This window comes from Cordyceps javanica, chromosome 2 (assembly GCF_051103115.1).
Source record: "Cordyceps javanica chromosome 2, complete sequence".
Classification (NCBI taxonomy): domain Eukaryota; kingdom Fungi; phylum Ascomycota; class Sordariomycetes; order Hypocreales; family Cordycipitaceae; genus Cordyceps; species Cordyceps javanica.
Genome location: NC_139296.1, coordinates 2,430,569 through 2,447,832, shown reverse-complemented (window position 1 = coordinate 2,447,832; position 17,264 = coordinate 2,430,569). Strand labels below are relative to the sequence as shown.

At 50.6% G+C, this 17,264-nt stretch overlaps 5 protein-coding genes across 5 annotated transcripts; 4 read left to right on the top strand and 1 right to left on the bottom strand.

The window, feature by feature from the left end:
• Nucleotides 1–407: 407 nt before the first annotated feature.
• V2A60_003232 (uncharacterized protein) lies at nt 408–1,389 on the top strand (the record flags this gene model as incomplete). Its single annotated transcript, XM_083254571.1, has 3 exons — nt 408–445; nt 515–770; nt 898–1,389. 3 exons carry the CDS (start codon nt 408–410, stop codon nt 1,387–1,389), a joined length of 786 nt encoding a protein of 261 aa, XP_083110697.1.
• A 427-nt stretch (nt 1,390–1,816) lies between these two features.
• V2A60_003231 (D-2-hydroxyacid dehydrogenase family protein) lies at nt 1,817–3,037 on the top strand (the record flags this gene model as incomplete). The annotated part of the gene is made up of 2 exons (XM_083254570.1): nt 1,817–2,000; nt 2,148–3,037. The coding sequence occupies 2 exons, from the start codon at nt 1,817–1,819 to the stop codon at nt 3,035–3,037; spliced, it is 1,074 nt and encodes a 357-aa protein (XP_083110696.1).
• Nucleotides 3,038–5,350: 2,313 nt separating this feature from the next.
• Nucleotides 5,351–6,741, top strand: V2A60_003230 (Zinc/iron permease; the record flags this gene model as incomplete). The annotated part of the gene is made up of 5 exons (XM_083254569.1): nt 5,351–5,432; nt 5,492–5,518; nt 5,580–5,695; nt 5,748–6,639; nt 6,707–6,741. The coding sequence occupies 5 exons, from the start codon at nt 5,351–5,353 to the stop codon at nt 6,739–6,741; spliced, it is 1,152 nt and encodes a 383-aa protein (XP_083110695.1).
• An 821-nt stretch (nt 6,742–7,562) lies between these two features.
• On the top strand, nt 7,563–8,787 carry V2A60_003229 (uncharacterized protein; the record flags this gene model as incomplete). The annotated part of the gene is made up of 4 exons (XM_083254568.1): nt 7,563–8,020; nt 8,213–8,453; nt 8,530–8,605; nt 8,672–8,787. 4 exons carry the CDS (start codon nt 7,563–7,565, stop codon nt 8,785–8,787), a joined length of 891 nt encoding a protein of 296 aa, XP_083110694.1.
• Nucleotides 8,788–9,326: 539 nt separating this feature from the next.
• On the bottom strand, nt 9,327–16,983 carry V2A60_003228 (uncharacterized protein; the record flags this gene model as incomplete). The annotated part of the gene is made up of 9 exons (XM_083254567.1): nt 9,327–10,208; nt 10,267–10,421; nt 11,016–12,912; nt 13,234–14,784; nt 15,628–15,850; nt 15,904–16,212; nt 16,306–16,417; nt 16,478–16,783; nt 16,911–16,983. The coding sequence occupies 9 exons, from the start codon at nt 16,981–16,983 to the stop codon at nt 9,327–9,329; spliced, it is 5,508 nt and encodes a 1,835-aa protein (XP_083110693.1).
• Between the last annotated feature and the right edge of the window lie 281 nt (nt 16,984–17,264).

The following is a 17,264-nucleotide window of genomic DNA, read 5'->3' as shown; positions in this document are numbered from 1 at the left end:
TATGCCGATCTTGCTGTACCTTCCCTGTGGTTGGGCCCATACAGATATAGAGGATTTTTGCTTCTCAAGTATTTCGAGCGGCAATATTGGTGCCATGAAAATAAATGGCGCCCAGTATGTAGTACTGTCCCTGGCTCTGAAAATTTGATGTCAATTTCTGAAGGCAATGTTCCCTGGCTACCTTGTTGATCCTTTCGACATGAGCCGTTATAACAGATGCATTTCAGGTCCATCAGCCACCCCCCGGGGCCCCCGCTAGCGTCCCCGCGGGCCGAGGCAGCTTCAGCCATATGCGACATTCCGTGGCGGCTTCACAGGCGAAACGCGATCTTCTGCACATCATACCTTGCAACGGCTTCATCTACATTTTTGCTGCGTATACTGCCGTATTCATTCATTAGATCATCATGAAGATCTCTAATCACACATTCCTGGTCTCTGGCGGGTAAGTCCTCGCGCTCGGTTCTACGCTTCACCTTGTCCCCTCACCACGTGCTAATCATCATTACCATAGCGCCTCGGGATTGGGACGTGCTTGCTGTGAGGACATTGTCGCCCAGGGTGGCCATGTCGCCGTCCTCGACCAAAATGAGGAGAACGGTCAGGAGTTTGCCAAGACGCTGGGCTCGGCCGCTCGATTCTTTGTCTGCGATGTCTTGGAGAGCGAGAGCATCGCAAAGGCCGTCCAGGGAACCGTGGAATGGGCCAAGGAGTCTGGCAAGACCATTGGTGGTGCCATCACTGCTGCTGGTGTTGCTCTTCCTGCCCCGGTATGTTTTTTGCGCTTCACTTTATGTTCACGTAGTGGCAGGGGAAGAAGAAAAGGAAGAAGAAAAGGAAGAAGAAAAGGAAAAAGAAAACGAAAAAGAAGAGGAAAAAAAAGCTAACATCAACGAGATTGTCAACCGCCACGGCACGCCCTTTAGCATCGACGATTTCGACTTCGTCGTTGGCGTCAACTTGCGTGGCACCATTGATCTTGCTCGCCAGACGTGCGAAGCCATGGTCAAGACTAAGCGCCAATCCCCTGACAGCGATCATGGTGTCATTATCATGGTAGCATCCTCTGCTGCTTTTGATGGCCAGAACGGGCAAGTGTCGTATTCTGCCTCCAAGGGCGCGATTCGATCTCTTACTCTTCCTATGGCCAGAGATCTTGGGCGTTATGGAATCCGTGCCATGACCATCGCCCCGAGTCTCTTCGAGACGGGAATGACGAGCGCAATGCCGGACAAGGTCCGCAAGAACCTCGAGAACACATTTGTTTTTCCCACGAGGTCGGGTCGCGCCCCCGAGTTCGCCTCACTCGTCCGTCAGATTATTGAGAATGAAATGCTCAATGGCGAGGTTATCCGGTTGGACGGTGCTTCGCGTATGCCCAAGATCTAAGCGAGGAGAAGGAGAAATCGCGAGAGAGTGGCGACCAGGACGCTGCTCGCCGAAAGACGCACACAGTTGGCCCCTGTATCATAGCATGGTAGTGCAGAGCTGATATACTGCGCAGCTGATAGAATGACAATACTATGGTCATTGCCGGCTTGAGAAGATCAACCTCGAGCATGGGTATGACGATTAGAAGAATGAGACAATCAAAGACCAAGATGAGTGAACTGCCGAGATACGTGAATGAGATGAACGAACCTAAATAGATGAGATAAATGAAATCAACAGAACTAGAATAGAAATCGATACTGAAACGTTACAAAGCAGCTAAAGTTAGCGTTACAAGAAATGACGACTTCTCAGCCCCCTCTTGGCCTTGGCTGCGGGGGTGGAACTTCGACCCTGTAAACAACTCTCAAAGGCCTGGCTCACCATGGCTCTGAAAATCGCCGTTCTAGATGACTACCAAGGTGTAGCGAACCGATATTTCGGAAGCCTTGGCAGCGAATTTGAAATCAGCTATTTTAAGGATACCCTGCCACCATATAACCATCCCGCGACCTTGCCCAGCAGCCAAGACGAACTGGTGCGGCGGCTGGAGCCATTTCAAATCATCAGTACGTAAAGAAACCTGGGGGACTTTTGCTTGCCTGCGCTTCTCCCCTCCTTCTTCATTTTGCACACGAACGGCTTTGCTCTGGGCTCTCTGGGCTCGGGTCAATTCGGGGACGAGTTGACGGATTCTTACGTATCGCAAAAAATAGGCACTACTCGAGAACGGACCCCGTTCCCCGCGGAGCTAGTCAGGCGTCTGCCCAAGTTGAAGCTTTTGCTCACAAATGGCGCTCGCAATCTAGCACTGGACCTTGACGCCTTCAAGGAAAAGGGCATCGTCGTGGCCAGCGTCATGGGTATACGACCCGTCGACCACGCACCGATTGTGGAGCCAACATCGGAGCATATTCTGACCATGATCATGGCCCTGTCCAAGAATATTGCCGCAGACGATGCCTCTGTCAAGACCGGGGGCTGGCAGACGGGATTCAGCACGAGCCTCTCCGGAAAGACGCTGGGATTGGTCGGCCTGGGGCGCCTGGGAGCGGTGACAGGCAGGATGCTTCACGCGGCCCTAGGCATGCAGGTCATTGCGTGGAGCCCCAATCTGACTCAAGAAAAGGCCGATGAGCAGGCCCGAGCGGCAGGGTTTGCGGCCACGCAGGCAGACGGACGGCCGACGTTTGCGAGCGTCTCGCGGGAGGCGCTCTTCACAAGAGCCGACGTAGTCAGCCTGCATCTCGTGCTGTCATCCCGCTCCAAAGGCCTCATCACGGCTGAGGATCTGCAGAGGATGAAGCCCGAGTCATTCTTCATCAACACATCACGGGGCCCGCTCGTAGTGGAAAAAGATTTGCTCGACACGCTGAAGCAGGGAAGAATTCGCGGCGCCGCCCTCGACGTGTTTGACGTCGAACCCTTGCCCGCGGACAGCGAGTGGAGGACCATCGCTTGGGGTAGGGATGGCCGCAGCCGAGTCATCATGACGCCGCATACCGGCTATGTAGACGAGGCAGTGATTCATGGCTGGTACAGGCTACAGGCCGAGCAAGTCCTGCGCTGGAAGAACGGCGAGGAGCTTGGCATGCGCCTCGTGTAAGAGGAAGCAATCTTGTAGCGGCATTGCGTAACATGAATCAGCGCGGCACCTGCTGCCAACCGCTCATGTTTTGTCGAATTAGCTATTCATCCGAAGTCCGGCACGTTTTTTCTGTAACGTTGGAGCCTGCCAATGTGCACTGTAATGTGAAATGGCAAAACAGAAAGGAAAAAAGAAGGAAAACCCTTGCCGGTCCGCTGGTTTCTCCTACTGAGTAGCACGAGACTACTAAATCTGTTAGCTGCCCGCCGATCGCTAGTTTCGCGTGGTTGTATCGGACCCTAGATTCGTGATGGATCAAGGCCATTGGGAATAACATCGTGTCTGGGTGTTGAGACCGCCACAAATATAAGCCCGTTATTCCCTGGAAGCTAAAAATGAAGGTTTAACAAAGATCAGAAACCTGGGGATCGAAGGGTGAAATTGGTTTATGGCAAGTATGTGAAACCAGCTTGAGTAAGATCCCTGAGAAGGCCGGCAAACTTTTAAAACGCTAGTTGAGTGAGCTGCGACACAAGCCAAACATCACCAATTCCTCCTCATCTCCACTGCGACGGCAAGATACTAGGCGATAAAAAGCAACATAGATGAATGTATTTTTGGCCTGAAGCAGGGTTGTGTTTTCATCATCTTATTACGAATTCATCACCAATAATTGTCAAGGGCGGCAGTCTGGGGTGCATAGTGCCGGCATATAATATTGCCACCGTCCCAGTCGACAACTCGGCCACTGATAATTTAATGCTCTCACTGACATTGGAGTTTGAACCGGAAACTATTACGAGTAGATAATTGTAAAACGTATCAGTTGACAAGCCGAATTGCTGCCAATCGACTTGCTCAGTTGACCTCCCGCCTGGCTTGGCTGGCTGGCTTGGCTGGCAGGTTGGCGTGCTTCCCATACACGTATGCAACGTATCTGCACAGAACACCGTAAAAAATGGGAACTGAGCCTATCTAAAATAGGTTCTCCTCGCGATAAGGTTGGCACGGGGCTTGAAGCCACTGCCGGCGCCACCGTCAGCGACGCCCGCGGCCTGATACGCAGAGCTAGCCCGTTATAAGTCCACCGGCGAGTCCCGCGATGAGTTGATTTAGAAAAAACACGAGTCTTTTGGAGGGGCACATGAAATCCCTGTACACGCAGCAACTATTATTCTAGAGACTAGAAATACCAAGATTTCAAATGCACTCCTTTGAAATGACCCGCCGTATGCACTCCACCATGTATGTGGCCAAGCTTTTCATAAGACATGGGGTGTGACAAGAAGAACGATATGCCATGAACGCCTGACTCTTCCAGACACTTGCCATTGCGCTGGAAGGAGAGTCCTACAAAGGATATCAGAAACGAGAGAAGAAGCAGAGGCCAAGTAGATAAGTAGACTTGATGCTGAATCAATGTGCAGTCTGCACTGACGTAGTGGCAATGCTTCGCTCAGCCCTCGTGGTCAGAGCTGTGTGTCCTGGCATCGGCCCCCACGATGGGCAAATAGATCGAGCCGTAGGTAGGGTATAATGCAGTCCACAAGACTATTTTTTGCGCCATTTCGACCCATACATATCCCGTGCGCCCAGATCCTGCCAAGTTTTCGGGGTATCTGTCAACCCACGCATGCCGCTTAGACCACCGTTGCAGCGGCCGTGTAGGAAAACTAAACCCCCGCCGCTACAGTCCGTGTCACAGGATTCCGGCGAACCCACCACGACATGTGCATTTTTTCATTCTATTAGTAGAATATCTCGGTAGGTCGTGAGATTTCAAATCCATGTTATGAGACGATGTCGCCGCCGAAACGCCCCCCCAAAGTGTCCACAACCGTGCGTGAAGTACACGAGACCCTCACCGGAAAACGGCATTCCCAGACCCTCCACAGTTGGCAAATGTCTGCGTTTGTTTATGCACCTCCAGAAGAAAGGTTCCAGCTGCACCTCCTATGGGTATTGCCACGTCAATAAATTGAAAAAAATTGGGTAAGAGCCTTGGGAGAAGGCTGGAACCCCCGGATATCAGACCCTTGAATGGTGCTTGGCGGCCGCCGGAGGTATACAAAAGACGTGCAATACCCATGACCTGTGCCATATCATCCTATCTTTCTCACCCACGGCACGAGAGGAATCCGAGCACTCCATGATCTAGTCTGGTTACAGATCAAAGAATTCGAAACCTCTTCTCGGAAACCTCTTTTTCAATTATTCCGTCCGACCTCTGCCGAATCCCTTTCTACTGTTCCATTGACTGGACAACACGTCTGAATTTCACCTCGCATCGAGTCTTTCCTTTCCACAACCTCTGAACCATCACATCTCAAAATGGCCAACGATAAGCCTCAGTGTGGCAGTGATGCGGCTGCCGGGGTCGAGTACGACCTGCCACTTCATGTGGTTGGCTTGTGTAGGCTTGGAACCGACCTCAGAATACAAGAAATGACCGAGACTAACCATGATAATCAGTCCTCATTTTGGGATCCTCGATTCTGGGTACGAACATCTGCAGACATAGTTAAGGAAAACGTGTAGTTGGTGCTGACTGCCCTTCCAGGAGCTGGGTTTCCCGTCGTGGCCAAGCGGTTCAAGTCTCTAAAGATCCCACCCTCGATCTTCTTCGCCTGCAAGCATTTTGGAACTGGTGTCCTGATTGCCACCGCCTTCGTTCATGTACGTATATACCCTTGGCTGAAGATGATGCAATTTGCTTACACGCCAATAGCTGCTGCCAACTGCCTTTGGCAATCTGATGAACCCATGCCTCCCCGATCTCTTTACTGACAAGTACCCACCCATGCCCGGTGTCATCATGATGGGGTCAATGTTCGTTCTGTTCCTCATTGAGATGTACCTCAATGCCAAGACCGGCGGTCACTCCCATGGTGGTCCCACCGGCGAGGGCCTCGCAGTCTCGAACCACCACCACCACCACCACGAGCGTCCGGACTCGAGCAGCGATGCCGAGAAGAAGGGCGACACCACGGTGACTGTCGGTGGAATTACAGAGAGCAACTGCAGCAGCCCTACGGAATATAGACTCGGACATTCGTCTTCGGCCTTTGACGTGGATTCCGGCATGAACTTGGGTCGCAGCAAGAAGGATGCCGCTACCGAGGTGCGCTATTTCGATGAGGCTGGCATGGAGGTTGACCCTCAAGTTTACCGCAAGATGTCTGCCAATATTACTCTGCTTGAAGGCGGTATTCTCTTCCACTCCGTTTTCGTCGGCATGACACTCTCCATCACCGTCGAGGGCTTCGTCGTTCTTCTCATCGCCTTTGTCTTCCATCAAGCCTTTGAAGGTCTCGGCCTCGGATCCCGTATCGCCGCTGTCCCATACCCCCAAGGCAGCGTGCGCCCATGGCTCCTTGTCATCGCTTTCGGAGTCACAGCGCCCCTCGGCCAGGCCATTGGCCTCGGTGCTCGCAACTCGTACGACCCAAACAGTGCGTTCGGTCTCATCATCGTTGGTGTCTTCAACGCCATCTCCTCCGGCCTTCTCATCTACGCTGCTCTGGTAGATCTATTGGCCCAGGATTTCCTCTCAGAGGAGGCTGATAGACTTATGAACGCCAAGAAGAAGGGCGCAGCATTCGGATTTGTCCTGCTTGGAGGTAAGACGCCCCCCCCTTTCACACTGGTGAGATGAAGTGACAGCCTTGCTAATATTCGTTGCTACAGCTGCTGCCATGTCCATTGTCGGCGCATTCGCATAAGCGGCATCCCGTACCGGCATACAAACCTGCATTTTTTTCGGGGGTATTTTAATGTGATGACGACGTTTTATGATTGATAGTCGCAGGGCGGCTAGGCTAGTACTTCAAGAACAAAAAATTGCCAACCTGGCACATTTTCCCGCGATATGGCACGATTTCACGAGTGCATGGCACCCAGCGTTGTTTTGATGAATAAAGAAATTAAAATAAATCGTTCCTTTGGACCAAGAAGTGAATTTCGTTGTGGACCGTACTGCTGCTCGTAAGATGTGCCCAATGGCCCGGGCTTGAAACGATATCACACTCACGCCTGACTCGGAGACATTGGAGCGATGATGTACCATTCATGTAGGTCTATGCTGAACTACAGACCGTTTGCTCACGCTACCATCAGGCAGGCTACTTGAAACGGGTATTGATTAGTCTAGCGTTTTGTTTTGCACATGTAGACTCTGGCACGATGCCTTATTACTACGAACGGCTAGTTGTGTGTATTCCTGGGTGCTACATCGGCTTACAATTGCCAAGCCAATTATAAAGTAATCACACCTCGAGGCGCGGGTACCGGCACTCACTGGCTGTGCTAGTGCCAACAGGACCGGACCATTTGAATGCAAACCTGTCAGCACTATGGAACGGGGATGGCGCCGGCGCGTCGCTCAAGAGGTGGAAAATTAGTGTGCGTTGAAGATTTGCCGGACATGATCTCGGCTCTACCTCCACATCGGGCAACTGATTTGCAAGCGAGTAACTAGCCGGCATGTCCAAGGTAACTACAATTCTCATTATTAAAAGAGGCCGGGCACCGGCACAGGGTGACCATGCTTGGACTCCTGTATTGGGCCCAGTCGTCCGCATCTAAGCATATTCACAGTTTCAAGACGTTGGACAGGATGCGTGTCTCTGTTTCTTCGACCATTGCCGCTGCGGCCTGCCTGTTATCGTTGGCTGACGCCAACACCACACCCGTCTCCGATAAGGATATGAATGACTTGCTCAACGAGGGCGGTGTTTCTCTGGCGATGAAGGCGGCGCCCATGTTCTTCTTTGGGCAAGCGATGAACCACCCACCATGCATCCCTACCTTCGCCACCGACAAGAGCAATAAGCAGACGCCGCCTGCAGATTTGTGTGACTGGCCAGATGCTGGTTGCAACTGTCGCACCCCCGGTGTGCCTATCGGCAACCCAGCTCCATCTTTTCCTGTATACTACTCGTACCAGAAATGTACCGATACAAGTATCCGGATCCAGTACTCGCTGTTTTACCAAAAAGATGGGTAAGCAAAATATAGCCATTGGCTTCAAATAGATCAATCAGCAGTCATGCTGGGCTTTGATGAGCTAACGGTGTGCTTCGCTTAGTTTCAATCCCGCCAAAGTTTTCGGTCACCACTAGTAAGTCTTGAAACACTCACTCCGAGAATCGATGAAGCGACGCCGGACTAATACAGCCTCGAACATCTTTGTAGTGACTGGGAGCGCGTTTTGGTGATTTGGAAGAAGTCTGATGACGGCCTGTGGCGCCCGGCAGAAATCAAGCTGTCCCAGCACAGCGGATATCAGACTTTGGAGTGGGATCAGATCCAGAACACGTTCAATGACGACACTGCTGGTCAGAAGCTTGGCGGACCCAACGGACAGAAGAACCTCAACCACGCCAAGGTCTATGTCGCATGGGCCAAGCACGATCACCACAATGAGCGCAACACGGTAGGAATCAGAGGAGAACTGCCCCGGGCAGGCAAACCCCGGATAGCAAACACGCCATGCTAACTGTCAGTTATAGGGCTTCAACGACGTCCTGTCGCAGCTGACCAACAATGCCTTCCGCTCGCAAGACTGGTGGTACCTGCCACAGAGAGGTAGGATCAACTGTTGGCATTTGGTCCAAGTGTATCCAATTTTACTGACAATCTTGTTTCTTGCAGGTGACTATATTCGTGCCGACGGAGGCACAGAGATTGGCCGACTGATGAGGGGCATGGACTGGGGTGACGCCAGCTCTAACCCGGCGAGTGTCCACGACGGCCTCTGCCAGGCTTGATCCGGCAATGACTACGCGAAGTTGTAAACCCTGCGACGGACCGAACTAAAGTTCCTATTGATACCAGAACTTCTGGTGGTATTTGCTAGTAGCAATGAAGAGCTATCCAGGAACGAAACTACCACGCCTGTTTACTATGTAAACTTGCAACTAGCCGCTGTTGGTTTATCGAATCTCTTCTAATGCTGAGTTATATGTGCTACCTACCGGTGGCATACTTTCCATCGTAGTCTGCAGTCATCTGAATGACAAAATCAGCTATCTTTTAGACAAATGGAAAGAAAAATATGAGCCTTTGACCAAACTAAATGCAAGCTTTCCCCAAAATGTCTTTCCGGCCTAATCATTGTCTCAGACCGCTTCCAGATTTCTTTTTCTAGAAACTAATAGCTGGGCAGTCTTTAATATGGGAATGCTAATTTTTAAAGTCATGCCAAAATACCATTTCGAGGATATTTCAAGCAGCACTTGCCCATTGCAAAGGAAACTGCTTTCTCGTCCCATGTAAACACAACTTTTGATCAAGCTACCGTGTCTCATCAATCTTGTGCTAGTGATGTCTCAATAATACCGATGCTCTCCATAACTTGTCTCGCCAGCTTGGTAAATGTCAAAGTTGGCGCAAGAAGTTGCTGGAATGGATAGTCAAGGCCGAAGTTTTTGAAAAGCCAGTTTCTCATCTCGGATCCCACCATGCTGTCTAGGCCATAGCTGGCGACTGATGGTCCATCCAAATCAATATCGTCAACGGAAAGCATGAGAATTATGGAAACCCGCTTCGCTATGTAAGCCGCGGCCATTTGCACTGCAGCAGCGCAACCGTCCCTCTTCATCGTGCTCGCCAAAGTCTCCGGGAAGTTTTGCGCCGCACTACCTTCAAGAATCACCTTCTGCGTGCCCATTGCCTTCATTGCAGCGTGAATATGGCAGAATCGTGCATCAGACTGCCAATATAGTTCCAGACTATCAGTAGGTGCGGCTGCAATCGCTGTAGATAGACGGGTGACCTCCATTCCCATAGAGATGGGCTGAGCATGTGTATGTGTCATGGCTACTTCAAAACCACGAAGCATTTCCTCTTCATAGATACCGTACAGCCCTTTCCTGGAAAGAAGGTCTTCTAGTCCGTCAGTCTCTGCTACCACACCAACATCCAGTACCATGGGCAGCGCGAGAGAGCTCGTAGGTAACCCGTGAGTACTGCGGAATCGTGCCAAAGACTCCAGGACGCCGTTGGCTGCACTATAGTTGCTCTGCCCTGTATTACCTAACAAAGTTGAGATGGAGCTTGTAAGCACGAAAAAGTCGAGACTGAGATTTTGCACCTCCTGAAGTGCGTTGTGCAGCGCGACAGCTCCTCGTGCCTTGGGAGTAATAGCGGCTTCGAAGGAGTCAAAGTCCATCTCTTCAAATAGACCATCCTATATATATTTCATCATTTGCATATATTTCTCGATACTTCCGAGAAAGCAAACTCACCTTCAAAACCATTGCGGCATGTACGACACCTTTGATTGTCTGCCGAGCAGATACCTTTTTGACAATGTTTCTGATGGCTACCTCATCAGATACATCTGCGCGAAAGACAGTCACGGTTCCACCCAAGTTTCTGATGGCCTCAAAGAGAGCAGCGGCTCCAGATCTATCAGCACCTGATCTCGATACAAAGGCAAAGTTTCGGGCCCCGAGCTCCATCATTCGTCTTGTCAGGCTACGTCCCACCCCGCCAAGGCAGCCAACAAGAAGATATGTCGCATCACTTGACAGACGACGAGAAGCCGTTTGTGGAAGTACCTATACTCCGGGAGAGGAAGAAAACTGTCAGCGCTCTTAAGGGCAGGGAAATGCACGAGAATGTCTTTAATGACAGTTTAAAGTCATCATACGCACTCCGAAGCGGGATTCTGCATGTCGCAGGTCTATTGTTCGCCGTCTGACCTCTTTGTCAGTGGAAATGTCATTTTCAGAGCCAGAGAATGAATATGTAATGTCAGGGTTCCGTTGTATTTCGCCCAGGCAGCGTGCCAAGCTTGTCAACGGCAATGCCCGATTTTGAGGTGCGGTTATGAAGCAAGCGCCTCTCGTGAACGGCGTCGCGTCTGGCACCAGGGTACCTAAGAAGTCCCCATTTAACAGAACAAAATTAGCAAAGCTTGGAACATGCCTCCAAATTTCGCGGCTCAGCTCTGTGAAATTGTGGGCAAGGATACTCGCCTTGTGGCCGGTACCAGCATGCGTTTCCACATAGCAGATCAGTCCTTCAATATCATCTTCGGCCAAGATTTTGGCGTCTTCAAACAGAGCAGACGCTTCATATCTAGTTTTGTCCGCTTCTGAGGCAACTGCGATGACCAAAACCCACCCGCGCGCTTTGGACAGTCGGGCAAGGGCAGTCACAGTAGCCTGAGGGCCAGACAGTATCAGAAGAGTGTCGCCTCGTTGCATGTGAATCCTGTCAAGTAAAAGATCCAGGATACTTGAGAGATGTATTACAGCCTCGATCAAAGTTTGATCATTCACGTGCGCAATACTCTCTTCGTTGTCTAGAGTGACGAAAACCTCAGTGCGGGCGAATGTAGTGAGCTCGCCTGTGACATGGCCGACGACACGCTTGCCAGTAAGATCTGATGGCAAAAGATCTCCAGTCCTTGTGACGGTACCAATGACTAGTGTCTGAGTCACATCTTCAAAGTGTTCTTCGGCACTAGAAAGCCGAATCTCGACCTCTGCTGGTCCCAAAGCTGTATCCTGAGCCACAGGCTTCAAGACAACTTTGCCATCCATCGTACGGATCTTCATCGGCTGGTTCGATGAAGCTTTGCATGATTGTACATTATTCAATTCGGACTCGGTGTTCATGTCGCGATTCAGGAGAGTATCTGGAACTAGACGAGACACGTGTAAAACTCCTTTCTTTAGCCAAAACTCGTTTTCGCGACCCGCAGCCTTCGGGCTATTATGTAGAAGAAGTTGAGTGATAGTATCTGTCAAGATATCGAAATCCTCTTCATCATTGTAATCGAGCAGAGTAACGCTGACTGCAGACAACTCTGAACATACGACGCGCAGGAAGCCAGACGCCATACCACCAACCATGGAATGCCCATGCTGAACACCTTTGGTGAGCCACAAAATTGGAATGGACGTCTTAAAGACGTTTTTCAGCGCATCAAATGAGGCATTGTTTAGACATGAGAAGAACTGGTCTTTTCTATCGTCAATGATAATGAATGCATCTGAAACGGGCTGGTAATCAGCAAGTTTCGTTCGACTGACCCGAATGTGCTTAGCTTTCAATACTGCCACCAAGTCATCTGAGTCGTCTATAGAGTCCGAGAATGACAGTAACTGCAAATGCGCTGGGATAGCTGCAATTGCACGGGCAGACCTTTGCAAGGCGTAGTGTTCTTCGATGTCTAGAGAAGACGCATGGCTGAAACACGTCTTTTTGACGCGCCCGAATATCCAGCCATGCTCACTGACAAGTGGCATTATCTTTTTAGGACTGGCATCATCAATGACTACTATATCGAAAGCGTCCTTTAAAGAGGGATCCCAAGTCTCTGGATCGGCTGCAAGAGGGAGAAGAGAAATTCGGGCAGTGACATCTTCCGCAAGCGAAGGCACTGCATTCGTATCACTATAGTATCCAATAGTGACAACTGTAGTACTGGGAACTTGACTCAGAACAGCATTGATGTTACCCTCGGTCGGCGTTTGCAGCACCAAGACTTTTCTGATAGGCTGACGGTGTGCCGCCAGCTCAACCAACTTGCCAAGCGGATCCATCCCCTCCTCAGATGAGAGAAATTGTGTTAGTTGCCGGGCGTCCATTTTGGATAGATCTGGCTTCCAGACGGAGGTGGAGAATGGCGTCAGGGAAGGTGGCGTGGATGCTGATAACGGTAACGCAGCTTCATATGGAATACACGTCAGATTTTTGATATCGAGAATGGTTTTACCACTATTTCCGATGAGTTGGACATTGGCGTTGAAGCGCCGCTTTCCCCATGCATCGGATGAAGCTTTCGCATAACCAATAGTAGGGCCAATATCGCGGACATCCGGAAATGCCATTGATACCTCCTCAATGTGCGTAGGGACTACGCCCCAGGGCATCTCCATCTGTTTGTCCGCGTGAATTGAAATAATGATGAGTTGTATGCAGGAATCGATTGTTACTGGGTGGATGACAGCCCGCGATTCGCCCTGGATCAGCCCGGAGTATTCGCGTACCATCACACCACCATCAGCCTGATGTATTTTCCGGTTTATTTGAGCATACTGTAGCTGTTGGAATGCGCGACCATAATGGAATCCTACACTCCTAAACGCTCTATAGCAACGCGTTGCCGGTACGCGTTGGGTAAGCATCTTCTCGTTAGCTGGCAGTGTGGGTTGACGCAAAGACGGATCGCGACTTGCCACGTCGGTGGACAATCTTACGCGACCATTGCAATGCGTCGTCCACAGTCCATCATCGCCAAAAGATTCGATGATGAAAGTATGCCATGCAGATGTCTCCTTGGAGCTCAGAGTCAATAACGTTTCAACTCCTCCATTCTCCTTGTCCGGAATAGTCAAGGCTGTTTTGATGGAAATATCTCGAAGAGTTACCTGCTGAAGAGGCAATTTCGAGCTTGAGATCTCTGTCTCGTATACTTGACGAGCGGCTTCAATCGCCATAGCCAAGTAGCCGGCGGCCGGAAAGATGGCACTGCCACCGAGGCTATGGTCGAGGAGCCAAGGCACGTCTCTGGCTCGAAGAATGTTTCGCCACGCTCGGCTACTGGTGGAAAGGCCCGATACACGGCGTCCAAGTAAATCGTGCCGCGGGTAGGCTCTAGCACGCTGCTCAGCGCTCCCACGGGGCTCATACCAATGTGTCTTTCCGTAATTCCACGGGAAGGGAGGCAAGTCCACAAGGAGGTATTGAGTCCTTGATTTGCGGAGAACGCCTCTTTCTCGGCTTTCATACGCGGCAGAATTGACCTCTTCCAAGTTGACGGGGTAGTTGGTGAGGAACAAAGACCCAGCGACCGACAGAAGTTGATCGGCGTCGCTTTTGGCGCGAACCATTGACGGAATATAAGTGAAGTTTTCGAGACGGGCTGCTTTGCAGATTTGCTTGAACGGTCCACTGAGGGCTGAATGTGGTCCGATCTCGATTGCCACATTTACTTTGGCAAAGGCCTCATCGCTTGCAAGTTTTTGCACTGCTGCGTTGAATCGGACTCGTTGACGCAGGTTGAGGCTAAAATAGTTGTCCGGCAGCGTTGCGCCAACCACGCGCTCCCCTGTCACCGACGAGACCATCTCAGATCTAGCGCGCCGCCATCTAAGGTCACCCTGATCGAGTCTGTCGATGAAAGTTGTGAGACAGGATTCGTAAGCAGTAGCAACATCATCCATATGTGGTGAATGATAAGCCCGATCAGTCCTCAGCTCGCGTGTGAATATCCCCTTCGCAGAAAGGGACTCTTTCAACTGAATCATAGCTTCATACTGACCACTAATTGTTACACTTTCAGGAGAGTTTTCACATGCGATGCAGGCTTCAATAGTGTTCTTGGGCAGAAATGACTGCACTTCAGCGGCACCGAGACCTACCGCAAGCATGGATCCCGTCTCTGAATGCAGCTGAACAGCCATGCCGCGGCAATAGGCGGCTATAATAGCCTCTGGGGCGCTGATAAGACCCGATGCATATGCTGCTGCGATTTCGCCAGATGAATGGCCAATGCTGACAGTAGGATCAATGTCCCACTGTGAAAACACATCTACCAGGGCGATCTGTATGGCAGTACAAAGCGGTTGTGCGATAATGGGGTCGGCAAGAACAGATGCTGTTTCTCCTGGGTCTGAAACAAGAAAGTCTTCGAGGCTCGAGGACCGGTCAAGGTCAAATTTGGCGAGAACGAGATCCAAGCTGCGAATTACACCAGCAAAGACAGGGAACTCCGCCATTGCTACTCGACCCATGCCAACCCATTGAGCCTAGCAGTGTTAGCCAGGGAACGCTATGTGAGACAGAAAAAATACATACTCCTTGACCAGTAAATATAAAAGCTAGGCCAGGCGATGTCTTGGACGATGCGCTGCCTGTGCGCAGGGCCGGAGCTTCGAACGCTTCTTCTTCTTGGCCGGCGCGAAGAACTGTAAAGGCTCGCTGAGAAAATGCAGTGCGGTGAATATTAAGTGTATGAGCCAGATCTATTGTATAGTACCTTGAACTGAGGGCAGCAATATCTTTCGTGAGCCTACTTAGTGTCAGGTTATCATGACCTGACAGGCAAAGTAAAACGGCCCGCTCCGTAGAATGGTCATATAGGGCATCCTTTTTGGGCTTGGCATGTCGATACTGTTGTAAATACCAATGATGATTAACGGCAAGCTTCTTTAAGAAGGCCTGCAGATAGATCATGATACTCACAGAGGGATAAAGAGTCTCGATTGCCTCGACAACCACGTGGCCGTTTGTGCCGCCATAGCCAAACGAGGAGATGCTAGCTCGGCGAATGGGAAACTCTTTTGGCCAAGGTGATGTATTCTTATTTATTTTGACGTTCCATTCACTTTCAAGGACTATCAAACTTAGTATGTACGTATGATCAAGAACGCAACTTTGGTGCGGTAGGAGAGAACGAACTCGCTGGATTAATTTTGTTCAGTAGTGCGACACCGGGAATGACAGCTGATTCCGTCATTAATGCTCCTTTCATGACGGCAAAAATGCCACTTGCAGCCTCACTGTGACCAATGTTTGGTTTGGCCTGAAGTTGCATCACCAGTTATCGGAATGCTTCGGTTCACTGGGGACCACAGTGTCGGAATACTTACTGCTCCAATGATCAGGGGCTTCTGCTTTTCTCGAGTATCATTCATGGCATTTGATATGGCACGGACTTCAATAGGATCTCCAACTGGCGTACCAGTGCCATGCAGCTCTGCGTAAGCCGTCACATTCGGATCGAGCCCAGACATTTGATACGCTGTGCGGACGACTCTCTCTTGGCCTTCTAAGCTAGGATGAGTAATTCCCATCCCCGGAACCTTGCCATTTCTGAAGCAATGTTAATAACTATGACCGAATTCAATCACTGTGAAAGAACGCACGTGTTGACTGCGGTGGCACGGATTACACCCCTGATTGGGTCGCCGCAGCGAATAGCATCAGACATGCGTTTGATGTATAGTGCACCCGCAGCCTCACCGCGGCCATAACCATCTGCAGCTTCATCAAAAGTATGGCATGTTGATGTTGGGGATAGAATGCCTAGTTTGGCTGTATTCATATGCTGGTCGACTGTGATAATCAAGTTGACACCCCCCACAATCGCGGCATCGCAGTCTCGAGCGCGGAGAGACAGGCAAGCATTATGCAAGGCATAGATGGATGAAGAGCAAGCCGTATTTATCGTGAAGCTATGCTCCGGATTAGCCTCTAGGGTTGCGATACTAGAGCCCATAGAGCAACCGCTGGCGCCCTATTTCACAAATCTTTGACTCTCTGCATACCTTGGCCCCTTTAAATTGAAGGTGTTACTGATACGACTACTGATGATACCCGTGTCAACACCGGTAGCCGCGTAGTTGTGTCGGAAGTCCGGCTCCCTCGTCGAAATTTGCTCTGGTATGATCAGTTTGAATGCGACAGCCAAATGTTGCAAGTAACGACACCGAGACTCACGATAATCCGAGGTAAAAGACCCCACAAATACAGCTGTATTGGAACCAGAGATATCATCAAGAGTGCACCCTGCGGAGGTTATGCACTCGTAGCCAATCTCCAGCATCCGTCTCTGTTGAGGGTCGAGCCATTGTGCCTCTACCGGGGTTATGTTGAAGAAAGTAGGATCAAAGTCCTCCGGGCGGTCATCGAGGAAATAGCCACCTGAGATGTTGAAAGAGCCCGGGCGGTCGAGGTTCTCGTGCAAATGCGCGTCGATGCTGAAGCGAGACTCCGGTACCTTGGCCGTCTGCCCAGTACGTTTCTCTAACAGCATTTGCCAGAACGATGATTCTGAGTTCACTCCGCCAGGTAGACGGCAAGCTAACAGTAGAGCGACTTCAATTTAGAAATGGAGTTTGAACCGTGCTGTTAAAAACACAGTCCGACTTACCCATGCCACAGATCGCAATAGGCTCTAGCAATCCCCCGTCAAAGGCTTCTGGCGGGACAGTTCTAGGTGACATGATGGTGGAATATCTGATGGATTGAGACTGAAGTGTGTGCAACTATTGATGCTTCCAATTAAGAACTTCAGTGGAAAATGTCTGTTTTTAAGAAATTGCCAGTATTGGAAGACGGCGTGTAAGCTGTAAGCTGTAAGCTGTAAGCTGTGTCGTTCCTATAGCTACGACCACAGCATCTGCCGGTTTGGGTTGCAGTGCACACACCCAAGTCCGGCTGAAGGGAAGTCAGGATGGAAATAGCATTTCCGTGAAAGATCCTCCATTGCGCTCCCACCAAAGTG